Source organism: Typha angustifolia, chromosome 3 (genome assembly GCF_048772165.1).
Source record: "Typha angustifolia cultivar Huaian chromosome 3, ASM4877216v1, whole genome shotgun sequence".
NCBI classification, from domain to species: Eukaryota; Viridiplantae; Streptophyta; class Magnoliopsida; order Poales; family Typhaceae; genus Typha; species Typha angustifolia.
This window is the reverse complement of record NC_133241.1, coordinates 8,423,730-8,449,787: the sequence shown is the minus strand read 5'-3', so window position 1 is coordinate 8,449,787 and position 26,058 is coordinate 8,423,730. Positions and strand designations below refer to the sequence as shown.

General features: G+C 38.6%; 6 protein-coding genes and 2 non-coding genes across 8 annotated transcripts; 3 read left to right on the top strand and 5 right to left on the bottom strand.

Annotated features, from left to right (window-relative positions):
- The first annotated feature begins 1,039 nt into the window (after positions 1–1,039).
- On the top strand, positions 1,040–4,149 carry LOC140778667 (N-carbamoylputrescine amidase). The gene is made up of 9 exons (XM_073123494.1): positions 1,040–1,220; positions 1,648–1,696; positions 2,209–2,300; positions 2,397–2,548; positions 2,633–2,679; positions 2,855–2,888; positions 3,159–3,325; positions 3,466–3,562; positions 3,657–4,149. Exons 1-9 carry the CDS (start codon positions 1,129–1,131, stop codon positions 3,830–3,832), a joined length of 906 nt encoding a protein of 301 aa, XP_072979595.1. The 5' UTR covers positions 1,040–1,128; the 3' UTR covers positions 3,833–4,149.
- Positions 4,150–4,645: 496 nt separating this feature from the next.
- LOC140778660 (rho GTPase-activating protein 4-like) lies at positions 4,646–8,599 on the bottom strand. Its single transcript, XM_073123481.1, has 5 exons — positions 7,811–8,599; positions 6,916–7,036; positions 6,717–6,836; positions 5,571–5,801; positions 4,646–5,406 (listed from the first exon to the last, which is right to left on the bottom strand). Exons 1-5 carry the CDS (start codon positions 8,251–8,253, stop codon positions 4,822–4,824), a joined length of 1,500 nt encoding a protein of 499 aa, XP_072979582.1. The 5' UTR covers positions 8,254–8,599; the 3' UTR covers positions 4,646–4,821.
- Positions 8,600–10,501: 1,902 nt separating this feature from the next.
- TRNAP-CGG (transfer RNA proline (anticodon CGG)) lies at positions 10,502–10,573 on the bottom strand. The gene has a single exon. It is a non-coding gene; the product is annotated as a tRNA-Pro (tRNA).
- A 1,834-nt stretch (positions 10,574–12,407) lies between these two features.
- On the top strand, positions 12,408–15,149 carry LOC140758239 (beta-fructofuranosidase, insoluble isoenzyme 3-like). The gene is made up of 7 exons (XM_073094335.1): positions 12,408–12,709; positions 13,061–13,069; positions 13,165–14,021; positions 14,122–14,280; positions 14,363–14,604; positions 14,686–14,779; positions 14,860–15,149. The coding sequence occupies exons 1-7, from the start codon at positions 12,532–12,534 to the stop codon at positions 15,043–15,045; spliced, it is 1,725 nt and encodes a 574-aa protein (XP_072950436.1). The 5' UTR covers positions 12,408–12,531; the 3' UTR covers positions 15,046–15,149.
- Positions 15,150–15,573: 424 nt separating this feature from the next.
- On the bottom strand, positions 15,574–18,594 carry LOC140758504 (small ribosomal subunit protein uS11y). Its single transcript, XM_073094699.1, has 6 exons — positions 18,520–18,594; positions 18,020–18,142; positions 17,889–17,934; positions 16,289–16,374; positions 16,069–16,198; positions 15,574–15,909 (listed from the first exon to the last, which is right to left on the bottom strand). The coding sequence occupies exons 1-6, from the start codon at positions 18,520–18,522 to the stop codon at positions 15,842–15,844; spliced, it is 456 nt and encodes a 151-aa protein (XP_072950800.1). The 5' UTR covers positions 18,523–18,594; the 3' UTR covers positions 15,574–15,841.
- An 865-nt stretch (positions 18,595–19,459) lies between these two features.
- TRNAL-UAG (transfer RNA leucine (anticodon UAG)) lies at positions 19,460–19,539 on the bottom strand. The gene has a single exon. It is a non-coding gene; the product is annotated as a tRNA-Leu (tRNA).
- Positions 19,540–19,899: 360 nt separating this feature from the next.
- Positions 19,900–22,607, bottom strand: LOC140780249 (protein ORANGE-LIKE, chloroplastic-like). The gene is made up of 8 exons (XM_073125665.1): positions 22,318–22,607; positions 21,914–22,028; positions 21,632–21,745; positions 21,440–21,526; positions 21,210–21,286; positions 20,984–21,111; positions 20,568–20,704; positions 19,900–20,190 (listed from the first exon to the last, which is right to left on the bottom strand). Exons 1-8 carry the CDS (start codon positions 22,542–22,544, stop codon positions 20,113–20,115), a joined length of 963 nt encoding a protein of 320 aa, XP_072981766.1. The 5' UTR covers positions 22,545–22,607; the 3' UTR covers positions 19,900–20,112.
- Positions 22,608–23,663: 1,056 nt separating this feature from the next.
- LOC140758108 (uncharacterized) lies at positions 23,664–24,830 on the top strand. Its single transcript, XM_073094143.1, has one exon. The coding sequence runs from the start codon at positions 23,771–23,773 to the stop codon at positions 24,404–24,406; it is 636 nt and encodes a 211-aa protein (XP_072950244.1). The 5' UTR covers positions 23,664–23,770; the 3' UTR covers positions 24,407–24,830.
- Positions 24,831–26,058: the final 1,228 nt, after the last annotated feature.

Sequence of the window (26,058 nt, the reverse complement as noted above, 5' to 3'; positions counted from 1 at the left end):
GCATGGTAGCGGATCTTATAGCCATGGTTTAGACTTGTTCCCCAAGAAGGCTACTAAGAAGGCTACGAAAGCAAGTATATAAATGGCGATAATATAAAGGAGACGACGAACAGGGAGCCGATAAGGACGATGAAAACCGACTGGGCCCCACTGTTGCATATAAGTGGTATTGGAAAACCGCGACGATGTTTCTCGCGGAATAAAGCTTTCGAGTAAGGTTATCCGGAGGATAAGTGGATGACTATTCGACGAGGATTATTCTCGATGGTTCACGAAGAAGAGATTTGAGGATAGTTATGAGATAATGCTGTCGCTCATTTTTCATGCGGACTTTTTTTAACAGCTTAACGCTCCTTCCGTTAATTGACGATTAACTTTTTAACTAAACAATAACATATAAATATCACATCATGAATATTGGATCCTCTAGATATTATTTTTCCTTTGAAGAAAGAAAATTTGCGGATCAAATAGCCATTTGAAATGTTATTAATATTAATATGGTTAGAGGGTGATTTCGTAAAGTTAAAAGAAATTTATAAAATGAACCCTACATTTATTTGTATTATTCATATCCTATCAGATGTACATGTATCATTCAGACTCCATCATTAGTTTTCCTAGCAACCAGTTATCATATAGATTAGTTAAAATAATTATAGATATAAAATGATATTAATATCCTTGAATAAATTTTGCTAGCGGAAGTAAATGATTATTAAAGAAATAGTTTCTAAAGTTAAATAAGCAGTATTTTTTCAAAGTAAGAAAATGTTTTAATGTTAGTTAATATTAGTTAGTTAAAGTAAAAATGAGGAGTAAAATTATAAAATTCTTGAAAATAAAGTTTGAATTATAAAATATAGGACGGGTTTGTAAAAATTTTAGATTAAAAAAAAAAAAAAAAAAAGCTGGGTGTAATAGTTCTCTATGGCTCCAATTCGTGCCAAAATATCGGGCTAATATGATCGGAATCCGGCCCAGCACCGGAGCCCATCAGTGTGGAAGCTCACCTTCAAAAGGAGCGAGTCTGAGACTCTGTAGTGTCCTTCTCCCCTTCGCCTTTTCCCTTGCAGGGTTCCTTTGCTAAGAGAGTGAAGGAGAGGAGCAAAAAGAAGCTCGCAAGGAATGGAGAACGGCGGCCGACGCAAGGTGGTTCTTGCCACCGTCCAGTTCGCTTGCTCCGACTCCGAATCCGAGAACGTCGACACCGCTGAAAGGTTCGTCCTTTCATCTCGCATGCTTCTTTCTCTTAGATGATTCCGTTGTTTCATCAGGGTTTAGGCGTGTTTCGGAGATTACACAAACGGATTAGGATTTACGAGGATGGTGGAGATTTGTGTCAACAGAAATTTCTTCTCGGAGATGATGCCTTATCAACACTTTGATGGAGGGATTTATCTGAACCGTTATTTTCTGGGCTAATTAGCAAAGAAAAGGCTAATTACTATGTACATCTTCCTAGAGAGGCTAAACAAAGAGGATTTTGTGCTTCCTTACGATCTCATTGTCGGTATTGAGTGAGAAAATTGTTGTTTGCCTAGAGACTATATAATTAATTATCCATCTAAGGTGGATATATTGTTCTTCATTGTTTTCTCCTTTTTTTGAGAGAGAATCAGAACCTAAAATAGTACTTCTGTGCAGGTTAATTAGAGCAGCTCATCAGAAGGGTGCTAATATTGTCCTCATTCAGGTGTATATATCTTGATACACATCTTATTTTGTTCCTTGAGATTATTATCTTTCTTTCCTGTCCTAGTTTTCTAACTTTTAAATGAATGATTAAGACCTCTGGTCAATTTTGTGCGTCATTTATGCTGTAACTTTAGAACTGTGGAAACGATAGGAACCAGAGCAGATTATTGCATATTTTTGCTTTCATAAGAAGTTAAAATACTTGGTCTTCCTCCCCTTTAACTTTGTGTCTATTTCTATGTATGCATTTATTTTTATATGTGCTATTCTATGGTGCTTTCACTGGCTTCTAGCAACTAAAATCCCTCTTTCTTTTTTAACTGATTGTCTTCCAGTTGGCTTGACGTTGGATTGCTTTTGTTGATTTTATATTTGTGTTTTCAGTTGGCCATTTACTTGCTCTATGTTTGCACGTAGAAAAGCTGTTTGTCTGATATAAGATAAAAATAGTAACAACAGAAATAACTTTCTTGTGCTTCTGTTTTATAAGCTTCGTGTCATATGTCTTAGGAACTATTTGAAGGCTATTATTTCTGTCAAGCTCAAAGGGAGGATTTCTTTCGACGAGCTAGGCCTTATAAAGGGAATCCCACAATTTTAAGGTGGGTCATAACTCCAGTTCTCAATTTCAAAGTGTGAGCAATTTATATGTAAGATTCTCCACTCTATAGAGTCATGGGTCACATTTGTATTCACAGGATGCAGACACTTGCAAAGGAGTTGGGTGTTGTGATACCTGTTAGTTTCTTTGAAGAAGCAAATAATGCCCATTACAATTCTGTAGCTATGATAGATGCTGATGGGACAGATCTTGGGTTATACAGGAAATCACATATTCCAGATGGGCCAGGCATGTATCAGATAGCAAAAATTAACTCAACTATATTGCATTATCTATTTCTTTCATGCTAACTGGCGCAATTTATTTTTCCAGGATATCAAGAGAAGTATTATTTCAATTATGGTGATACAGGTTTCAAGGTAAATTTTTGTTTCATGTTTAGTCATATATTATGGATAATAATTTATACCATAGCTGATCATAATTGCAGTTTATTTTGATAATCTTTTGGTGTTACACATTATCTATCTTCCTAATGCTCCCCTCCCTTTTGAAATTTGAACTAACCATGTTCAATGCTGCCAAGTGAAACAGGTTTTCAGTACTAAGTTTGCCAAAATTGGAGTTGGTAAGTTATTCACTTATTTAAGAATGCTAGTTAGAATTTTGTTGCACAATGTATTAATGACATTTTAGTTGTCGAGATTACTGAAAATGCTATACACTTTTCTTTTCTTTTGGGATGATACTGAATACTAAGTCCCGTTGTTTAAGGGTAATAGGTTGATGAAGGATGATTTGCCATTACATTCTCCTCTTAGAAATTTGATTAATATGCTTACCCTTAGATACTCGAAGTAGTTATCTGACTAAAGTGGTTGCTTCCTTTCTATGGCAGCAATTTGCTGGGATCAATGGTTCCCAGAGGCTGCACGCAGTATGGTTCTTCAAGGCGCCGAAATACTTATGTATCCTACTGCAATTGGATCTGAACCACAAGATGCAGGGCTTGACTCCCGTGAACATTGGAAGCGTGTTATGCAAGGCCATGCTGGGGCTAATTTGGTAATCTGTCATCCTCGCTCCTAATTGGTGTTGTGCCTAGTTTCTTGAGTACATGGCTTGACTTGCTGGTTGAGCCAATCTCCTCACCTTTGCACAGTTCAATTCCCCCATCTCTCAGCGTAATGTTTAATATGACACAGGTTCCATTAGTGGCTTCTAACCGTATTGGGACGGAGACAATCCAAACTGAGCATGGTGACAGTGTAATAAAATTCTATGGGAACTCATTCATAGCAGGTATTTCCATTTTTGTTTGCGGATGCCATCTGTTAGAGCTTAGAAGTCATCACTATTCCCTAGTATTCCACTAACTGACCATGCAAAAAAGCAGGGCCAACGGGAGAAATGGTGGTGCTCGCAAATGACAAAGATGAAGATGTGCTGGTTGCAGAGTTTGACCTGGACAAAATTAAGTCCCAGAGGCATGGTTGGGGTGTGTTTAGGGATCGGCGTCCAGATCTGTACAAAGTGCTCCTGACACTGGATGGCCAAAAATCTTCTTCATGATGTTGATGCTCTGGATACAAGAAATGAAATCATGACCATAAAATAAGATGTCTTGCAGACAGAAAAAATGTACAATTATCATAAGTTGAGGAAACACAATCTTTCAACTCTGTTGAAATGTCGCGACTGGGAGAAAGGATTCATGGTTGTATCAACCTAGAAATTGTCAAATGATCCTTGTCCCATATTTCCGTCATCTTATCTAATTTAGTCCAAATCAGTACGCATGAACTTCTCAGTGTTTACCCTCATGTACTAGATTGTTCTTTTGTCTGTTTGCCATGGAATCTGAATGGTGCGATACAATCAAGCTTTGATACTGTTTTGCATCTATCATCAAATGTTAGTGTTCTAATTGTGAAGCCCGTAAGTGTTACTTATTTGCTAGTATGTATACCTCTCAGAACCGACGCCTTTGATCTTAGAGATACAGGAACTCGGCTGAAGCTGGCATTGCTCCTCAAAAGAGTAATATATATATATGTGCTGGTTCTTTCAATTTACGTTGATGTCAACGTATCAAAGCTTGCGCGTGGCATAGTAACAATAATGTTTCATGCTCTCAAGGTAACTTCCAGTGTTGACTTGTGTTTCAAGAAATTACAAACTATAAATCTGTGAAAATAAGGAGAAGAACAGCTCTCGTCCACCCAGACCTCACATAGGTGGAAGAAGTTCGCGGAATGAGAAACAAGCCGACCACTTCCATTAGTAAAAGTCACATTGAGAGTTAGACCAGCCTCAGAAACTTTGTGAACATCCAGGCAGTTCATTTCAAAAGACAAGAAAATTTACAAGAAAAACAAGAACATCTTTTTATCACTCAATGATTTGTTTTTGGAAACCAGAAACAGTTAGTGCAGAAAGTACTAGTACACAAAATCATACTCCAATCACATATAGAATCACTAAAGCAAACGCACAACACTCAGCTGAATCCTATTGTCAAATGCATGTAAATGGGAATGGCGAAAGACCAGTGGAACATTTCACCTCCATGCTTCAACACGCTCCGACTTTGAATTAATACGACTAACAATGCTTGTCCCCCTTGACTTGTCAGCCGGTAGTGCCGCTCTTATCACAGACTGTCCTTTTGCTTTTCTTGCTCCTCTTTTGTGACTTGGAAACCTGATGGTCTTGTTCCTATGTGCATTAGTATGAGTCTTATTAGAACCATTAGTAGCAGTGTCTGTGTCACTAGTTGAGCCATCGGTGCATGCTGGAATCCCAGAAGACGGTCCATCGTGGGAATCCACTGATGCTCCTTTTTCATGAGAGGCTTGAGAACTATCAGCTGGCTCATCAGTGGTGGAATTTTCATCAGGAAGGTGTGTGGGACTGTCCAAAATAGGTTCCTTGGGAAGAAATTTTTGTTCGGGTCCTTCTTCGCAGCAAGTCTCTATAGGAAGTCGAGGATTTTGATGACCATTTTCATCAGATGGGTCTATATCATGGGATGAAGCATCCTCTAAATTGGTTTCCTGTCTCCCTTTAAGTATCCTCAGGATCAACATCTTGAGAAAGTTCATCACTTGTACGGCGTACATCAACGCAGTCAAAGGATCTGCCATCTGTGATCAGTACTTAGTAATTAACACCAACATGCATATATAGGAAAGACAATAAAGTAGAAAAATTTAGATCAGCTCACGAAAAGGTAAATATATCAACTTCATGGCCATGTAAAACCACTGCTAAAGGAGCAAAAGAAGAGTATGAATACACATCATGTTACCTGGGTCATGTTTGGAGCGAATACCATTGCAATATTGCGTGCATTCATCTTGTTTATCTGTTCTTCTTGGACAACATCAGCCATCAAATTGATAGCCCAATCAAGTAAGGCAGCTTCAGTTGGTGGCAGAAGTTTAGCAAGCTGTGCACAATCCTCTTCTGATTGACACTGCATCACCTGCTCAGGTGGAAGAGAGTCCAGCACCCCACTTGGAAGTTCTCTAAACCAGGCCTACAGATGAAAAGGTATATGAGAATCTGGCATCATACATGGTTTATGCTTAATGAAATCATTGTCCTGATGAAAAAGCCACTAATTGAATATAATTTTATGAACAGATATTTCATATGTTACAAACTAAATCGTAATATAGTTGTAGAGAAAAATCTAGCAGCAGAATAGACTCAAAAAGATAAGGGTTCCTGGGAGTGGTCCACCATTTCAGATGGTAATATTATGACCATCATCTTCATTCACTACAGAATGGATCTGGTACAAAATGATGGTAAGTGGCAAATTACCCATCAAGTGAGAGGGACAATTAGTATAGATATAATTCACAATAATCAATTATCCTTATAAGCTATAACTATACACAAGAAAACTGTCCAACAGAGATGCTCAAATATTATAACTTCAGATAATATTCACTTATTTCAAAATTTCCCAAGGAATAACTCCATCTTGGCTGATCATATATGCCAAAAATCAAGTCTTTCTAGCACAGTTTGATAGGCCTCCTACTAATGATACAGAGAGTATAGCCGCTGCAGGTGACAGTCCAAAAGCTACTGTAGACTGTCTTCAATCTCATTGAAATAGACCCTGGCATCTCAACTTAGGTGTAGCTTACTTACCACTAAGTATCACACTATGGGTAGACTATGGCTGCAAGCGATCATAGAGAAAACACAAAAAAGGATTCCTACTTTCGAAAAAGACATATTGTACACAAATTACGATTATAAAAAGATATTGCAGAATACTAATTCAGGACAATCTGGCAACTGTTCTTTACAGTTCACACATCCTAGAACAATCTTCCCCATTCCAAATTTCAGATTTTCATGCAACAGTTCTTAACATCCCAGTACAGCACAAGCTACGGTCTAAAAACCATTGCAGATGAGAATTGGCAGAGATTACCTTTATAAGACCTGCCAAACAGTGAACATCAATACCATCTGGCACAAATCCATTATTTAGTTGGTCCCGCACATACTCCTCTTGGCTATTCTCTGCATTGATTCTGAAAATACCTTCTGCCTGTACAATTAAAAATCAAGATTAATTTTATCTTAAAAGCATCAGAGAAATCATTATTTAGAAAGAATGGAAGTCATACCCGAAGCCCGCCTTGCTCATAGAGACGTCTTTGCATTAGCAAGAGTATAGTTGGAACACTATTACCCCTAGAATCATAAGACAACTGCATTGATTCGGTTGAAACACCAAATACAGTTGCACTGCATGAAAAAAGATATTCAAGATGAGGCAAATGCTTTTACTGAATGGGACATGAGAAAGCGCACCAAAAAGTTCTGATGAGAAATTATTAAGCGTACAACTCCTTCCATCAATGTCATATTAGCAACAGGGGACATCACTCAAGTGGGAGGATCAGGAAAGTGGATGAGAGGATATGAGTGCTGAACGTTAAAGCTTTGACAGAGAAAAGGTAAAACAAAGTGAAAAGAAAATACAAAAGAATTGACAAAATGGATGAGCTCACAGAAAAACGAGGGATAGCTATGCAATGTTTGATTGTCCAAATTTGCTCATTTCCATTCAAAACTTTTGAGAAGAGGATGGAACTAAAATTGCTGCGGTATGGTATACGAGCGGTGAGTTCGATTAATTGGTCGAAAACTCTGCGCAGGTCAGAATGAACAGAAATTGCAAAAAAGATTAGAATGGCAGCATCCAACTTTCTCTATCTCCAATAGTAAACCTGCTTGTGGGAAAGCTCCAATTGTAGAAACCCATCACCGAAGAACTGAAATTGCCATTAATAACCTCAAAACCATCAGATAAGATCTCTTCTCAAGTACTGAAGACCCTCTTCAACTTCGAGAAATTGGTTAATAATTTCATATCATTAAAAAGATACAATCTTTCACTTTTGTTCTGCTGGAAAAGGAGTCCAATTTCTCACACTCGAGGAAATGCCAAATTCCATCAAACTCGTGAGTTAACAAACGAGGAACATAAGAGGCAAACAAGTAGAAGAGAAAGAGGACCTGGCGCTTGGAGCTCTTCGCGGAACCTCCGGCTCGAACTCGACGGGCAGCCCGAGGAACCCATGGAATCGATCGAACGTGACGTGAGCGACGTGCCGCACGTCCGTTGGACATCCGATCTCCATCGACCCTAGCTCCTCCTCCCCCTCCGTCTTGCACCCAACCAGTGACTTCCTAAACAACGTCAGCAGCAAAGCCAACACAGACAGCTCCTCCTTTCTCTTCCTCTCCTCTTCCTCTTCCTCTTCCTCTTCCTCTTCCTCTACCACCACTCCTCTTCTCCTCCTCCCACTCTTCCTCTCCTCTCTCGGGCCCTCCTCCCCTTCTGCCCCATCCAAATCCCCACTGCTTAAATGGGTCGCCGAGCCATCATTCGGGTTACAGGAAAGGGAAGGACTTGGAGAAGAAGGGAGGTGGGAGGGGGACCGAAGCACCTCGGTCATGGCTGGCTATACTGGAAGGGGGTGGATATTATGGCAAAAATTGGTGGGTTGTGGGCCAAATCCAATACGAAACGAGAAAAGGAAGAAAAAAAATCGGATTTTTAGAACACGGTTGCTCTCATCCTAGGCTCCCATTTTGGGATTGGAGGAGGATGGAGAGGAGATTGGGGATCAGAATAATTCTTAAAGGGGTGGAGTTGGATTGAAGGAAGGATTTGGAAGTGGTGGTGGGACGTGTGAATCATAACTTTGGTTCCATAATATTCAACTATTTCCTTTCAATTCCTCCCCTTCTTCTCCTTTGGGGGGGGTTTGAAGAAGACAAAGGAGAAGGCTTGGATTTGGAGGGACTTTATTATTAGAGAAAGACACATTAGACTATAGATGAGAGAGAGAGAGAGAGAGAGAGAGAGAGAGAGAGAGAGAGAGAGATTTATTACCAAATCATGACAAAAATAGCAAATGGAAGTAAAGATATTTTTCCATTTTGGGTAGGTTTGGGGTAAGTTAATTAGGTGACCAAGCCATAGCTAGTGGCTTTAAGCGTGGTATAGAAGCCAACTTTAATGGATGCTAACTTTTCCATTCGACTTAATTAAATTCTCCGTTTAATGGTGAAAGGCTTTGACTCGTGAAACATTGAAACCCCTATAATTGATTAGGTTAGACTCTAATTTAATTTTTCATTAGGGGGTAAACTATAATTTGGGGCATGCTTGAGATTTTATTAAACGAGTAGATCTGCCAGCTCATCAGTGTGACTTGTCACCACGTGCGTCGCATGTGCTTTTCTTGGGTTGTACTAAAAGTGATAATAGTTGTGAGAACAGAGGATGGTAAGACTTATAAGTTGGACTAAAGAGAAGCCGCTTATTTTACCTGGTGGAAGCTGAGATCCCTTGCAAGGAACATTCTCTTCTACTTGCCTTCTTGCCGGTAGGTACGCTGCTCTCTTACAACTCAACAAGACAACTAAGAACCTATTGAATACTTCATCAAGATAGAATCAATTATTTGTAGACACATAAATAAATATGTGATGTATGTTTCCCATGCATTATTAGTCTAGTATTTATTTATTTATTTATTTACAAGCTATATAATAAAAGGTCTTAATCGGTTTGCAACAATTTGGTATTGAAGTTATTATTATCCTCGAATCAGATAATAACTATACGAGGGATGGCTCAGCCAGAAGTGCTACAGGCCTTGCTGGCAATCCAAGTATTCATGACTAAGATGGTGACGATTCTTCATGAGATTCATGGAACGCAAACGCTTAAAAATCGATCAAAGCAACAGGCTACTGAACCAATAAAAAAGGCGGAAGAAGTAGGGTCGGGGGGGCAGACCCAAACCCTTGGGTGCTATAATATGGGGTGTCTATTTATTGCTCAACGAATTTAAGTGGTTAGGTCAACGATTTGTCTAACATAAATAATTGTACAACTCAGCTTGTTCATTTGCTTCTTTAATATGTTTATTTTAGCCTCTTAGTTCATGCATGCAATGCTCCTTTGCATAGACATAGAGCAATGCTCCTGCACTTCTTTGCCCGACCACCAAATTTGCAAGCAGCCAAGTCTGAAATCCCACAGTACCCAGCTTTTCTTTGCCATTTTATTTTTCATCTGCAGTCGTAGTTTTCTGCAGAATTCTACTAATCTGGTGCGCTTTACTTGGATTCGTAAACTTCTCCGAGTTCTTTTCTCTCGGCCTCACTTGTTGCTCTCAGAGATGAAGAGAAGAAATAGGGATAAGTTACAGGTTGGATCTTGATGTGATACCTATTAAATATCTTCAAATGAAAATATAAATGTGTGTATAAAGAAAAACTTTTGGTGGATCTGGCAGGAAGGAGAAGAGTGGTGACTGCATGAAGGTGCCAAAGCGGTGGTCCTGGAAAAGGACCACAGATGAAGGTAGTAGCAAAGGTAAAAGTCTGGACGCCGTTACTCCATCACACAGGGTTAAACAAAAGAGAGGAACTTCTTTTTTTCCCTGGGAAGATGGAGAAGTTGGGAAAAGAGAAGTCTTCTAAACTTTCTCTCTCTTTTGCAGAGAAAGTGATGGGTTGCGTAGTACGAGTTTGAAGTTAAAAACAAAACAAAAAAAAAAGGGGAAAAAGGGATGCAGTAAAGACGGTGGAAGTGGAAGAATTCAAATTCAAAAATATGAGGGGGGGGAAGTGTTAATTAATATTAGATTAGAGATTACAGTTAATAAATTGGCAGATAAAAAAAAAAAGGGGGTGTTGCGAGAATCGAACTCGCGACCTCTCGCACCCGAAGCGAGAATCATACCACTAGACCAAACACCCAATCAATATTTAGTCCATTTGATTCCATCTCATTTAAAAAATTAAACAAACTGTAAATTGCGTGCTGGACCTGCAGTGCTTTGTTTGGTCTTCTAAAAGATATGGAACGATGGAAAGCATACATATATCATAGAAATAAGAAATTTGACTGCTGACAGAATTGATAATTATTTCTTGGAAATAGGGACGAGCAATCAACTATTTAACCCAACAGCAAATGTAACCAAGGAGTGAACTAAATCTAGAATCACGAAAACAAAATTGCATCATTGTCTATTATCTATCTATGGATGCAAGAAAAATACTCCGCCGCAAGTTTTCAGAGAATATAATCAAAAGGCCAAACTGAGCCTAGACACAGGCAAGAAGGGCAATGCCAGAAATAATGGAGGAAAGAGTAATGGCTAAGAGGCCACTGCCGGTTCCAGCTGCTGCATTGCGCTTTGATCGGTCACCGGAGCCACCTCCGGCCACGACCGGTACGCTACTCCCACTCCCATGGGTGGCGCCACCCGGTAATCCAACGTTTCCACCACCGCCGCCGCCACATCCGTCGTGCAGTGATATCCTCTCATTATTTGTAGCATTTAAAAGTCCTAGCAAATCTGCCAGAGTTGTAAAAGATAAACAAAATATTGAGACAAAAAAGAAGAGCATAATAAATCTAAGATTAAAGTTATACGGATACCTGAACGACTAGCTGGAAGGGGTTCCAAAATCCTAACATTACGGGCCTCGGAAACGAAGAGCGATAAGAAGAAGAAGAAGAAGAAGAAGATGACGAGCAACGTAGTCAACGAGAGAAACCTCGTATAACCCATCTCCATATTTTTTTTTTTTTCTCGTTGGCCTTCGAGATTGCTCTCTCAAAATATAAATAGACGTTGAACTTATTCTATTACGATTCTGTTTCCTTTTCATCATACTATCTTATGATTCTAACTTCCTTTTTCACTCTATTCTATTACGATTCTAATTTCCTATTTCATCTTATTCTATAAATAATGATTCTGTTTCCTCTTTCGTTCTACCTTATTAAGATTCTATTTTCTTTTCCAATATAATCTACCATATAGAGGTTATGACTAGTGATCGTGAAGAAGCTATCATTAAAGAAAACGAATCATAGGAACCCACCAAATAGAAACTTTTAGAGCTAAAAAATTATTCGAAAGTTTACAAAACAATGTACAGTATCTTTATTGTTAAGTAATTAGTAACTTTATAACTGTGGAATTAGAACAACATGAAGCAGCATAGAATATAAATGCAGTAATAAGTTATAACATCTTGGAACATAACTTCCAAATATTAGTGGTTAATAAATAATAAACTCAATCAAAGTAATACTTATTTGGTCTTTTTCTTCTCTTCGTGTATATAATCAAAAAACTATTTATCTCCCTCAAAACATATATTATTTATGTTGATACCTACTTGGTTAATTTCAGAACTAGAATAAGAATAGTTTCGTCTTTTCATGCTAAATTGTTCAAATTTTATGAATATATATATATATATATATATATATATTATAATGGCATATAAGTAAATATGAAAATTTTGAGGAGTATGTATGGACAAAAAATCATACTCATATATTTTTTTTTAAATTTTTTAATCTTCATATTTATCAGTTTTTATCTTGTTTAGTTTTTGAGTAAGTTGATCTGCCCAATTTAAATCCTGAAAAAACGGGGCGAGTAATTCGCAACTCCGCCGGTGTTAGTTTGTTAGTGGATAAAGGATGTTTGTTAGTAGATATTTATCTATCTCTAATTTAAAATCATGATCCAACGGTTATGGATTGACCATCTAGATGACGAGTTTAAGGCTTTTCCGATTTTAAATTAGAGAGTCATAAAGAAGAACTCGAAGATTTATATAACTCATATGCTACATATATCTAAAACTTAATACTTTCTCTTTTTGTTTCTTTCTTTCTCTGTGGAGTTTCTATGGAGACTTCTCAAAGAATATTTGCAATGCTGGTTGTGATTTTTCTACTGCATTTGAGCGGAATAGTGAAGGCATCTCATATGGTATACTCAGAACTTCAATCTACTTCGCCTGACATTGTCGACAGTAAGTTGAGGACAGGGTATCATTTTCAACCTCCAATGCATTGGATTAACGGTACATGCCTCTACTACTTATTTCAAAGTTCTCATATTATTCTCTTTACACAGGAGGTGTAGAATTTCATGAGAGAAAAATAACTCTAGTTTCGGTTGATTTACATTTTGTAACGTAAACATGTAATCTAAATAACCTGATGAACTTTTCCTTCTCTTCATCTGTGAGGATTAATTAAAAGTTTTTCATATTTAATTACTCTTACTCTCTACTCTGATGTCAGTTAATATGTAAATATCTCCGTACTTCTTATCATTATTGGATTCTAACTCTTACGTCTCTTCTGATGGGCTGTGTTGCTGTAATTGGATGCATTGCTGCGACGAACGAACGATCGATATTGACAAGCAGATCCTAATGGTAATTAAGCTCAAACGATCGACTTATTAATCGCATACTTGTTGATGAGTTAAATAAGACTTACTTAATCTAATGAATGGATCACGTACGTACAGGACCCATGTATTACAAAGGCCTCTACCACCTCTTCTACCAGTACAATCCTAAGGGTGCAGTCTGGGGCAACATCGTTTGGGCTCACTCCGTCTCAACAGACATGATCAACTGGGTCGCCCTTGAGCCGGCGATCTATCCGACGAAGCCATTCGACATCGAGGGATGTTGGTCGGGCTCCGCTACCATCCTCTCCGACGGCACCCCAACCATAATGTACACCGGCATCGACTCCGACAACCACCAGGTCCAAAACATCGCCTTCCCTGCCAACTCATCGGACCCCTACCTCCGCGAGTGGATCAAACCCGACTACAACCCGATCATCGCTCCGACGTTCAGAGTCAATGCCAGCGCATTTCGCGACCCGACGACGGCGTGGTTAGGTTCGGATGACTACTGGAGGGTGGCGGTGGGAAGCAAGTGGAATAAGAGGGGGAAGGTTATTCTCTATCGGAGTAAGGATCTCAAGAACTGGATAAAGGCGAAGCATCCGTTGCACTCGGCGCCGGAGACTGGCATGTGGGAGTGCCCGGATTTCTTTCCGGTGGCCAAGGAAGGGAAGCTTGGGCTGGATACGTCCATGTATGGGCATGGCATGAGGCACGTGCTTAAGGTGAGCTTGGACTTGACGAGGTTTGAGTACTATACGATCGGTACGTATTATCGTAAGATCGATAGATACGTGCCGGATGCCATGTCAGTAGATAATAGTATGGGTTTGAGGTATGACTACGGTAATTTTTATGCATCCAAAACCTTCTACGATGCCGACAAAAAGCGTAGGATCTTATGGGGTTGGAGTAATGAGTCAGACAGCGTAAATGCCGATCAGACCAAGGGCTGGTCTGGTATACAGGTTAGTAGTTATTTTATATAACATAATTAATAGTTAATGTCTGAATACATTTTTGGTTCATTGTTTTTTAATTTTTAATTATTTTTTGGGTTATTATTAGACTGTTCCAAGGACTATTTGGCTTGATCCAAGTGGTAAACAATTACTCCAATGGCCTATTGAGGAGCTTGGATCTCTCAGAGGAAATCAAGTTAATTTAAATGATAAGGTTGTTAAAGGTGGAGATTACTTTGAAGTAAAAGGAATACAAACTGCTCAGGTTGGTTTTGTAGTATTCACTTATTCTATTTCTTTTTATCTTTTTTCTTTTATTTTTTTCTGACTGTTTCCACTATGGACAGGCTGATGTCGAGGTGGAGTTTGATGTGGCAAGCCTGGAGAGAGCTGAGCCGTTTGATACTGCTTACATTGGTGATGCACAGGCTCTATGCAAAATAAAAGGTGCAGATGTTAAAGGTGGAGTTGGACCTTTTGGGCTTTGGGTTTTGGCTTCCTCTAAGTTGCAAGAAAGGACTGCTGTCTTCTTTAGAGTTTTCAAAAACGGAGAGAAGCATGTGGTTCTGATGTGCCAAGATCCAACTAGGTTTGTATCCCAATCCAAACTATTAATAATAGTTTCTTCTATGATCACTAATAATTTTGTTTTCCGTTTATTTGGAAATAGGTCGTCTTTTGGCCAAAAGCTCTTCAAACCTACATTTGCTGGCTTTGTCGATCTTGACATAAAGAAGACTAAGAAGATATATCTAAGGAGCTTAGTATGAGCCTTAATTTTTAACTAATATACCTTTCACTTTCTTTTTTAAGAGTAAATTATAATCTGGTCTCTCTTTTGTAGATTGATAATTCTGTGGTAGAGAGTTTTGGAGAGAAAGGGAAGACTTGCATTACTTCAAGAGTTTATCCAACTTTGGCAATAGGATCAAATGCTCACTTGTATGTATTCAACAATGGAGAACAGGATATCAAAGTCTCAAACCTGGAAGCTTGGGAGATGACGAAAGCTGACATGAATGGAGCATAGAGTCTTAGTTTTTATTGTTTAGTTTTTGGTTTCCTAATAAATTTAGTTTTTTCATAGTTAATATTATTGAGAAATGTTAAAGCAAAAAGTACTTATTACAAATATCTCTACTACTACACTTTTTATTGTTTAGTTTTTGGTTTCCTAATAAATTTAGTTAGTTTAGTTTCAATTTATAGACTATTAGTCGTAGTCATAAAATACTTATTACAAATATCTCTACTACTTCACTTGATATAGCTACGAAATTAAAATTAAAACTAAGCATAGCCGCAATAAAAATATGTTTTTTTAAGATACATGTGATTTATTTATAAGTGTTTCTTTTATTTTACGGAATCTTTAGCAGAACCAAAAGGAAGAGCTTCAATGAGAAATTAAAAATGATGGCGAATGGATTTAGATCATTGCTTTCTATTGTGCCATTACAATCGACGAGACGTTCCCAACATAATAAATTAGAAAATAGAAACAAAATATCAATTCAAACGAACTAAAGAACAAACCATGAGGAAGAAAAAAAGTATATGAACTCAAAGCCCACAGAAACAATCTATAGACCATATATAAATAGCAAGTTCACACAGAAGGAATCTCTAACAAGAAATACCATGAGGTAACTTGTTTCAAAAACATAACATGAGAGGCAACCTCAATATTCAAAGGCATTTGACCAACTAAATCAAATCTATCCCCGACTCAAGTTCAATGTTTCTACAAAATTGTTGCCAAATAACTAAAAGGAACTGCAGACATGTGAGATCTTTTAACCCTCCATGCAACAAATAGACAAAAGTTACAGCCTCCTTCCTCTTCTCCCACCCTTTCTGCGGGTACTGTCAGTTGGGATTGGAGTCACGTCCTCTGCAGCAGTAGACAAAGAAAGACAAAATCACAGCCAGAACAACACATCAATTGAATGAGTAATGGCAACAACAGATACCTTCAGTAATTTTATGCTTTGTGTGTGTCTTGGTGGGGAAAGGGGGGAGGGAGAAGAGGGAAAGAGAAAGACAGACTTACCAATACGGCCAATCCTCATCCCAGAACGAGCAAGGGCTCTAAGAGCCGATTGTGCACCAGGGCCAGGAGTCTTTGTCTTATTTCCACCAGTAGCTCTAAGCTTAATATGTAGAGCTGTAATTCCAAGCTCCTATATAGGCAAGCAAGGATGGTTTCAATAAAACTAATAAATCAGGATCAAGTAACAAACAGAAGTAGAATAAATAACTAACAGTCGGACCTTGCATCGTTGTGCAACATCTTGGGCAGCAAGCATAGCAGCATAAGGAGATGACTCATCTCTGTCAGCTTTGACCTTCATACCGCCTGAAATGAGATAAATTATACGAATTGGGTTACAAGAAAACAATCAACACATGCTACCAGGAAAAAAAAACATACAAATAGAAAATTAAATAAAAACATTTCTGATGGTGCTTTTAGTACTCCATGGATGGACATTTTTTACTGTGTGGGTGAAATAACCAAAGGGCCAGATGGTGAGAATCACAAAAGAATATTATTATACATGAACCACACAATTTCTTGACAATCTATTTCAGCTTAATTTAAACATTTTTGTTGGGTGGAAACCTTTATAAAAAAAATTCTCCTCGGTGAAATTTTATCCAATATTCTGCATGACATGCCTGGCCATATACAAAATGTCATCTTTCACATGGAGATTTTTTAAGACTACAAGGATGATGTAATACAAAGGTTTCATCCCTCTGCTGACAAGAAAGAAAATATTTATCCAACTCCAGGAGATTTATAATAGCTGGGGAACTGCTAGAGTGCTTAAATCACCCAACAAAGACTTAAGGACTGATACAGCCTAGAGCCCACAGCGTTACTAATTACCATCCTCTCATTCAGAAATAAAAAATGTTATGACAAGAGCAAATGCAAGTACCAAAGAACAGAAAAAAAAAAAGCTTTGTTCTGAATGTAGATCTGTCCATCATTTTACATTTCAAAATAAAAGTTAGCAAGAAATATTTAAGCGAACTTATTAACTCTTGCCTCCATAAATACTATGACCAATGCATATCAATTTGAAAGCTTAGTAAATTAAAGAATGAAGAAGAAAGAAATATGTACTGAAAACAAATTAAGCAGGAGTATATGTATATATATGTAAGAGAATATGCACTGTCTTCCTCTTCCATCCATTGGACATTTCACAAGCGGCAAAAGATTTCCAAAGTGAAACACTGGATATAAGGAGCAATAATCTGCTCATTATGTCTCACGTTCACTCAGGATAATCAGCAGTTATGCCCAAGAAAGAAAGAAAGAGGAAAGAATCCAAAGAAATACTCTTTGGTTTCATTGAATCAATATTGCGCGGCTATGACTCGAAACGCTTCCACTTGACAAAGAAAGGCGATCTTAAGGGCCACGCTTGGGAACACAAGATAAATAAAATATTTGAGGGGGAAACAGAAGAACCCAATTAAATGAAATACCTTGCACATGCACACATTTGTGCCGGGTAAAACACAAAGCCCACTCACAATGTAATAATATTTCTACATGAGAATGATGATATGAATAATTATATTATACTTGTGTTATATCACTATTTCACCTTTATATTCATCTGCATATATTAATTGCAAATGCAGGAATCAACCTAATTTCTAGCAAGTATATTTCAACTATGCTAAAAGTCACACTAGAATCAATCGATTGTTTACAGAGAAAACAGAAAACATATGAAATTAGTTGTATTTCTACTTTACTGCACAAGCCTCCATACTAGTTTTGGTGAATACCACTTTGCTGGTTTCATCCATAAATTATACGAGTATATATGGGAGAAGAGAAAAACATACCAGTAATGCGAACAAGTGTTTCTCTCCCAGACAAATCAGTAACATGCTGCAATTGTCGTGGTCTCCAGTCAATAATGCTAAGGAATAATTTTTAAAAAGGAGTGAAAAGAGAAGCAGGAAATCAAACTTACAATGAAAGTATCATTGAATGATGCAAAAATATGGGCAACACCAAATACATTTTCTCCTTCCCGGACTGTTGGACCAAGCGTAACATTTTCTTCTTTAGGCTCTCTGGTCTTCTTTCTTCCAGACTGTAAAATCAAATGCATGTGCAAATCAAATCTCAATTCATACAACAACTGCAAGTCAACTATGGCACATTATCGAGTATGCCAATAAGATTTATCCCCAGCAACCATCACAGCAGACAACGAACATTTAGCTTACTTGCCTTTCTCTAAGAGTTACACATCTAATCCCTTCTTCACAAGATAAAAGATTGGTAGATCCCAAGTTATATACAGCTAAGTATTGAAAAAAAACAAATACTAAATCCGCTATGAAGCAATGGAATGAAACCATTCCATCAGCTACTGAACTTCATAGGGAGTAAATATACTACAGAAAAAAAAAATAAACGGAAAAGAGATGCGTCGAGAAGTGGAGATCGGAAGCTTCGATCTCTTACCATGGTTGCAGTGGTGGAGGTGGCGGCGCGAAGGCTAGGGTTTGGAAGGAAGAAGGAGCAAACCTTGATCTCGCTGTCCTAGCTGCCCTAATGCGTCTATATATAGCGCTCCATTAATGGGTAAGAGTGGGTCCCATGGGTTAAGCCCACACACGCTTTTGGAGCCCGTTTAGCCAATACGGGTTAACGGGCTATGTGGGCCGGATTTATATATTTGAAATTTTGACTTTCGATTTTAAGAAAAAGAGAAAAAAAAAAAAGGAGTTTTTTTTCGCAAATGTCAACCTTCTAACACTCCTTTGATGATTTTGTAACTCTCAGATTATTTTGTTTCCTATAATTTTATATTTATATAATACCTTGAACATTGTTTAAAGGAATTCTGTCCTTGTCCTTAGATAGAATATAGTTAAGCTTCGCTTAGGATCATTTGAGCTTAGGTCGCCCAAATGATCACCTTAGCATATCATGTAATATTTTACTATATAAGTTAACTAAATTCAACTATTTTCAAATAGAATAACATCAAATAAGAAATGCTGTGTTAAAATACTCAAATATAATTATCTTTTGTGTGTGTGTGGGGGTGGGGGGGGGGGTAAGATTGGGTGAGTTTTAGAAAGTGATTTTTGATTTAGTGGAGTGACTTAGGGTGGAACATGAATTAAAATTAGTTTGATTAGTGCGATTCAAGACTAAAAATTTTAGAAATGTATTCTAGCAATCTCATCAATAGAATTACATAAATCATAGGCTATAATTAATAATTGTTAGTCAAATTAATAATATGGTGTGATATAAATTTTGTACAAAAAAAGGGTTTACTTACAAAAGTCTTTAAAAACGCAGTGATAATTAAAAAAATATAAAAATATATGGTGTTATTTGTATAAAAAAAGAAGAAGAAGAAGAAATATAAAGTTGAAAAACTTATTCTAGCTGACAGCTGTGGGATTTGAACCCACGCCCTTTCGGACCAGAGCCTAAATCTGGCGCCTTAGACCACTCGGCCAAACTGTCCTTTTTTAATATTTATGAAGTAATAAGAATTCTACCCAATTGAAAGGATCTTCTGATCAGTTCATAGATCTTTCTTTTCATCCAAGATTGAAGGATCGAAGAGACGGTAATTAATTGAGCATGGAAGGTAAAACAAGAGAAGAAAATGTAAATGTCAGTCCGTAAGGACAAAAAAAAAAAAAAGAAGCCTCAGCTAAAGGAGCATCCAAACTACAAAGAACTTCTGTTCTGAGTCACGAGTCAGAAGGGTTTCTTGCTGAAATCAATCAACACCCCCAGATTGGTAATATTTGTTGCATAAGTTGGCTATCAGGAAAGAGTTTGATTCATTCAACCTTTTATCAAGACTCAACAGCAGCATCAACAACAAAGTTCAAATATCTATTTCAACAAAATGATTCTTGTATTATCCTTTTTTCTCCTGACCAGCTGATTACATAGGTACCTTTACATTGCCTCTCAGTAAAGCTCAAATAGTAATGAGTATCCATATAATAATCAAGCCACACAGGAGGAATACAGCTCCACTATAGGTAGTTCAGCACTTCATATAGCAAGACTAGTATCTAAATTTCAATCAAATGGATCTATGCGTGGATCATGCTCGCTTGCCATTGCTGTTCCTGTGCACAGGCATGTCGGGCACATTACCTGAGGAAAATGCAATTCCACATGATAAGAATATAAGTATAGTAACATAGTAGAACATTAGCATAAAACATTCATGTAATGCATAAGAAAACGGTTATCAAAAGACAGCAGTGTGAAAGGTACCGATATAACAGAAAAACATATATCTGTGTCAGGTCAAGCAGACCCAAGTTACATTATCCAAAGTTATGTCAAGGCATATGTTGTTATCTTAAAAATGGGAAGCAGGAAAATGAATTCAAAAGGCAGAATAGCATATCCTCCTGGAGCTAGCTATGAACAAGGAGTAGCAAGGCAATTTTTCTACTAGTAGAATTTGTCTATCAATCTACTAACTCTTTAATTACATAATTGACTGTTTATATATTAAATACTACCTTTCCAGACCCTGAGCAATTGTTACACCTTTGAGTTGTAGGAGATTTCAGAGGATGGTCACAACAACCAGAAAGTGAAACTGGTTCAACGCTCAAAGGCATGCCACTAGCAGAACATCGAGCACAGGCCAAGTATCCTACAAAGGACAGGCATATTCTTATATACATAAAGAATTAAGAACCCTTACTAATTTAAATTCATTACCGAGGTAAAAGTTGTTTATCCAGTCAGTAGCTGACTTTTCTTGGTATATTATTATATCTCAACTGATACTATTAAGTAGCAAAAAAGCTCCTGTAGCCACTACACCATCTTACTCAATACTGGCCAGCAGCATATTTCTCTAATCTTACACTTTGAGTTCCAAAGAGAGAAAAAAAAGAGACAAAAATCTCTATTCAGAACTAATACATACCAGTACCATGGCAATATTTGCATCTCTTCTTTTCTTGTTGCTCAACATTGTTGACTTCAACCAACATTAAGGCTGATATGACACCAACAGCACCACCTGAAAAGGAGGCTACAATAGGATCTACCTGACTGAAGTCACAGGCCCAAACAATGATCCATCAAGTTTCTCTTTAACATAAGCAACTAAGTGAGCAATGTACTAGGAGGCATCTGAATTGCAGGGTCACCTTAGTTGAAGTGGCAAATGTAAACTCCGTATAAAATCTTCATAGGAAGTGCCACCAAGACCCAATTTGAGTTCAAGCTATGAAAAGAATAGGTTAACAATCTATAATATAATGCAATGAAGGTAATAAGGGGGGGATGAAAAGAAAATTTGCAGCTCAAAAACGTTCGAATCCAAGCAAAACCAGTTACATGCAAAGGAGAGTCAGGAAAGAAAAATGCTTTAGCTTACTATTGGGGCGAGAAGGCCTCCGAAGACAATTATCCCAGATACAAAAGCAAATGATGTCAGGTATAGCTGCTTCAAAGTTTTTGATGTCTGGGCCAGTGATAAATGTAAATACTTAATTAAAATTAGAAAAAAAAAGAAGAAAACCATTGCCATGACATTTTGCATATATATAACCAGTTATAATATAATTACCATTCGAGGGATAAATGGAATAGTTGATGGAATATCAGGCATCTCATTTTCTTCGTTTCTCTCCTCAATATACTCGGCATCCTTTATCCGCTGTTGTATGCGCAATCTCCTAACCTAGAATTTGTGACAGACAAGGAGATAATTAATTCTATGATGCCAAAATCTGCCATGAGTGTGCAGTCAAGTGTGCAGTCAAGTATAGAGATAACTCATTTTCCAAATGAGTTGAAGTTGCTATCTGTCAACATATAATGCAATGATGGCAACAAGGTATACTCTCACCTCTTCCATCAGAAGAAAAATTTTATTTCGCCGACTTCTAATGTTGTCTTGAATCTCTTGCAGCTGCATCTGAACAAAATCCTGGACTGTCTCTGGACCTTCGATGATGCAAAAGCTATCCACGAGGGAAACGCATAACCATCCATGTGATGTTACAAATAAGAAACAGTTTTAATTCCAACTTTAATGGTTTCCAGGACCCATCTAAGATCCCTCTTATTCATCCAAAATTTGACCTAAAACCAATACAATTATCCTTTCCTCATAGAAACCCAAACAAAAATTAACAAATTTAAGCTCGAACCCCTCAAAACATATCTCCGGGAATTGCAGTTAGGTGTCCTCGAAGGCAAAAGAAACAAAACCCAATTCACAAACTAACACTAAAATAAAATCTCAAATACCTGGAAGAGTTGTCTCCACTGGGGCCCGAGTCATGGCCAGAGCTGCATCGCGGGGCTCGAAAGCGAGAGCAAATACTCCCTCCTCTGGCCCGCCGAGTAGCTCGCCAATCACCGCCATGGAGATAGGGGAAGAGAATCAGGGATTGAGCCGGAGGAGGAGGATGAGGAGAAGGACCAGCGAGCGGAACAATGGCGGATAAGGGCGGCGTGGATGAAGAGAAAACCATCGTTCTCTCTCACTCACAATTCCCCTCCCATATCTCTTTGCCAGAAAAGAGAGTGTCGTCGAATCTGGAGGGAGAATCTACGGCTGGATAAGCCGACAAATCTGGCTTTGAGAGCGTCTCATCCTCCGATCCGACACGACAAACGGGTTTGAATCCGCAAACCGAAATCCGAACCAAATTGCGACAAATTTATCTTGGCGTTGGATAGTTTCTATGCGGATAGAATACTTAATCCACGATTTCTGAGTAAGTTAATCGTGACCTCTGGTAACCATCACCCAATAATTGATGCTGACACCGTTCTTTAACTTTTGTATTCTCAATAAACCAAATGCTGGAGGAATACTTGAATGCATTGGACGATTTATATTTATTTTTAATTAGTGAGATTATTTGAACGTTTGGATTATTCTAATAAAATAATATAAAGCAGAGATACGTGAAGACTCGATCCTTGCATCGCAAGCAATTGTCCTCTAGGAACTATAAATGACGACAAATAGAGATGTTATTATCCAAATTAATTATGAGACATAGAATTATGATAACCAACGACAGCGGATTACCCAATCACGATAAACTTATTCTTAATACCCAATTGTTCGTATTGAAGCTTCTTAGATAGAACAAAGCTGACGTCCACGTGCCATCTGGAATGGAATGGTCTCTCGTGCCCGTAGCTCTAGTTACACATTTCATTCTGAAAGGAATTTAGTACCGTTGATCAGTGATCTAACGGGTGATCGCTGCAGAGAGCATAGTCGGGGGGGTGCTCTCGCCGGATGTCGCTGTTATGGACTCCACACCGCGCAGCAACTTACACGCATTGTTGACGTGGCGGGGGCGCGCTGCGAAACTCTCCATGGGCTTGTGGGCCCACCTATTGTTTCGATGACGAAATGAGATGGGCCATAGTCCAGTGACGGAAACCCCTAGGAGAGACCGAACAAGAATTCATCTCCGTACGTCCGCATAATTATCATAATATCCACCGTTAAATCGCAGAACGGGGAAAAGAGTCCTCATCGTTAAGTTGGCGGGGCTTATCTAAAGCGCAAAGTTGGGGGTGGGCCACACTTCGTCTCCTCCTCCACTGGATGCCACGTAGGATCATCTCCTTCCTCTCCTCCTCTATTTAACCTTCCCCATTTCCCAATGTTTCCTACCTCCGTCTCCCATCCTCTCATGGCGGAGAGCCACCACTTCGCCGGGGAACCTATTCACCGATGATGTCAGCCTTAGGGGCATCCATGGAGGCCTTCCGTCACCAGCGTTCCCCCGGCTCCGACCGCTTCCTTGGTCTCTTCTCCCCTCCTCCGCCTCAGGCGTCCTCCGCCGAAGGAGACGAACTCCACGAGGATGACATCCTATGGACCGGTTCGGATTCCCCCGATCCGATCCGCTCCCCGAGGCCCTTCCCCCCCACCTCCAACCCCAATCCTAGCCCTAACCCGAAATCCGCATCCCGCGGCATCCCAGAGCGAAACATCGGGATCCTCGCTGCTCTCTCCGAGGACGACAAGAATTGCATGCTCCGTGGCGGTTCCTCCGCCTCCCCCTCCGCTTCCCGGATGATACCGGCAATGCCGAAGGCGAAGGCAGAGTACAAGATCCACCACCAGTCGGCGCCGGTGAACGTACCAGTGGGGCCGCCTAAGGCGAGGAAGGGAGTGATTGATTTCGTCGGCGAGGTTGACGACGAGCGGGACGAGGCGGACATGCTGCCGCCGCACGAGATCGTAGCGAGGGCGTCGCCGATGACGACCTTCTCAGTGTTGGAAGGGGCCGGGAGGACTCTGAAGGGGAGAGATCTCCGACGAGTTCGCAACGCCGTTTGGAGGAAGACGGGGTTTGTTGATTGAGAAAGGATGAAGGTGGTATCTTTTCTTCCTCGTCTAAAAGTTTTGGCTTTTTGCGGTTTCGGGATCTTGTGGTTATGGGAGGAATTGAGGATCTGTTTGTTGATGGTCCAATAGGGCTAAAATAAATAGATAAATATATAAATAAATGTCTCCTGGCTCTTCCACTGCTTCGATTGGAATTTTGTTGTTCTTGTGCCATGGAAAAGCTCAAAGAAGCAAAATTTGACGTGTCTTTATGTTCAGAACGAGGCTTGCACTTTACAGACCATCTTATAGTAATATAAATTGTCTGTGCGCTATGAATGTTAGTCAAAATAACTGATCAAAACTGATGCTGTAGCTAGGAAATCTTGATGTATTTATGCCGGTTACTCTAGTAAAAAATTGTTGAACTTAGTATTCCATTCTACTTTTCTCATTTTTGTTCTTGAGAAATTTCAGTTGTTATGACAATTTCACTTTTTTATCTTGATCATGAGATGTTGGTGGAACTTCTCTCGATTTCTATGAGCTATGAACAGTTCTCAGCAAAATTGGTGTTTCTCATATCTTATTGCATTCTAGTTATTTACTTTGCATTAACTTTTAATCTTTCACAGAGTTAAAATCTATATTTGTTTCTCTGATGTAATGCTTGGATGAGTGATTGGCAAGTACTCCTGCTTGTTTGGATGCTTCTGTGGGTCTGAAAATTGGCCAGAGCTAGCTTTCTTTGAGCTATAGAATTTCTCGACAACAATGACACATAGGTCACTATTCTCATTAGGTGTTATTTGGTCCAACCACTTGGTTGTCCAATTATTGCATATCATCAGTTATTGAAGAGCAAAAATATGCAATATCACTTGAAACTTATATTATTTCAGGGGTAAAACGAGTTGCCATCTTGACGGTTAGGTGTATGATCTTAACTAGGAGGCCTATATAGAACTGCAAATATCTTCATATCTCTGTTATTGCTGCAACTTAAGAGTTTAGAGAACGACTTTCATGAAATTAGAATCACAAATCTTCATGGGAGTACTAATGATAAACCTATGGGATGTGGTGTGATGCCTATTGTGTATATGCCTTATGAGATGTGATGCCTTTGTGTATTTTCTAAACTATGTAAGTATATGCCTTATGATATGTGAATATGTGATGCCTATTGTGTATTCAGCAATTCGTATTGTCTAGCCTTTGTTAGAAACAGCCTAGCTCTTATCGGCTTGTTATGTTATTTCCATACAAGTGCCACCGGTTTGATACATTTATACTCTGGCTAATATTTGATTGGTCAGGAACTCATCAGGACGCAATCAATATGCATCATGCATTCCCAAACTTGTGACTATATTTTGCATACCTTTACTTAATGATAGAATTCCATCAGATGCTTCTTTTGGTATGTTTAGATGCAGTAGTTACTTTGTTGCTTCCAGTTAGAGAAGTATGTCCTGTACGCTTACGCAGCAAGTATGATGTTCTCAGGTCTGGCGTTTAACGGAAGATTTGTCAAGTTTTGTGTTGGTGCATGGAAACAAAAATGTGACATATAGTTATGACGAGTAGGATTTTATCTTATGACTAAATACAGTTCAACATTATCATAAGGACATTTGAAGTTTAAGGTCTGGTGTAACATTTGATATTTGTCGTAGAATTCACAG

What these genes read in the sequence shown, in the direction of transcription:
- LOC140778667 (XM_073123494.1), top strand. Translation starts at nt 1,129, where the DNA reads ATGGAGAACGGCGGCCGACGCAAGGTGGTTCTTGCCACCGTCCAGTTC. An exon ending in ACATATTCCAGATGGGCCAG is followed by an intron (nt 2,549 to 2,632) that starts GCATGTATCAGA and finishes TTATTTTTCCAG; the next exon opens with GATATCAAGAGAAGTATTAT. An exon ending in ATGGTGATACAGGTTTCAAG is followed by an intron (nt 2,680 to 2,854) that starts GTAAATTTTTGT and finishes CAAGTGAAACAG; the next exon opens with GTTTTCAGTACTAAGTTTGC.
- LOC140778660 (XM_073123481.1), bottom strand. Translation starts at nt 8,253, where the DNA reads ATGACCGAGGTGCTTCGGTCCCCCTCCCACCTCCCTTCTTCTCCAAGT. An exon ending in ATGAGCAAGGCGGGCTTCGG is followed by an intron (nt 6,837 to 6,915) that starts GTATGACTTCCA and finishes TTAATTGTACAG; the next exon opens with GCAGAAGGTATTTTCAGAAT. An exon ending in GTTTGGCAGGTCTTATAAAG is followed by an intron (nt 5,802 to 6,716) that starts GTAATCTCTGCC and finishes TTTCATCTGTAG; the next exon opens with GCCTGGTTTAGAGAACTTCC.
- LOC140758239 (XM_073094335.1), top strand. Translation starts at nt 12,532, where the DNA reads ATGGAGACTTCTCAAAGAATATTTGCAATGCTGGTTGTGATTTTTCTA. An exon ending in AGGGCTGGTCTGGTATACAG is followed by an intron (nt 14,022 to 14,121) that starts GTTAGTAGTTAT and finishes GGTTATTATTAG; the next exon opens with ACTGTTCCAAGGACTATTTG. An exon ending in AGATATATCTAAGGAGCTTA is followed by an intron (nt 14,780 to 14,859) that starts GTATGAGCCTTA and finishes TCTCTTTTGTAG; the next exon opens with ATTGATAATTCTGTGGTAGA.
- LOC140758504 (XM_073094699.1), bottom strand. An exon ending in CATTCAATGATACTTTCATT is followed by an intron (nt 17,935 to 18,019) that starts GTAAGTTTGATT and finishes CGACAATTGCAG; the next exon opens with CATGTTACTGATTTGTCTGG. An exon ending in AACACTTGTTCGCATTACTG is followed by an intron (nt 16,375 to 17,888) that starts GTATGTTTTTCT and finishes ATCTCATTTCAG; the next exon opens with GCGGTATGAAGGTCAAAGCT.
- LOC140780249 (XM_073125665.1), bottom strand. Translation starts at nt 22,544, where the DNA reads ATGGTTTTCTCTTCATCCACGCCGCCCTTATCCGCCATTGTTCCGCTC. An exon ending in CAAATATTGCCATGGTACTG is followed by an intron (nt 20,705 to 20,983) that starts GTATGTATTAGT and finishes TGTCCTTTGTAG; the next exon opens with GATACTTGGCCTGTGCTCGA. An exon ending in ATTGCTCAGGGTCTGGAAAG is followed by an intron (nt 20,191 to 20,567) that starts GTAGTATTTAAT and finishes CATTTTCCTCAG; the next exon opens with GTAATGTGCCCGACATGCCT.
- LOC140758108 (XM_073094143.1), top strand. Translation starts at nt 23,771, where the DNA reads ATGATGTCAGCCTTAGGGGCATCCATGGAGGCCTTCCGTCACCAGCGT.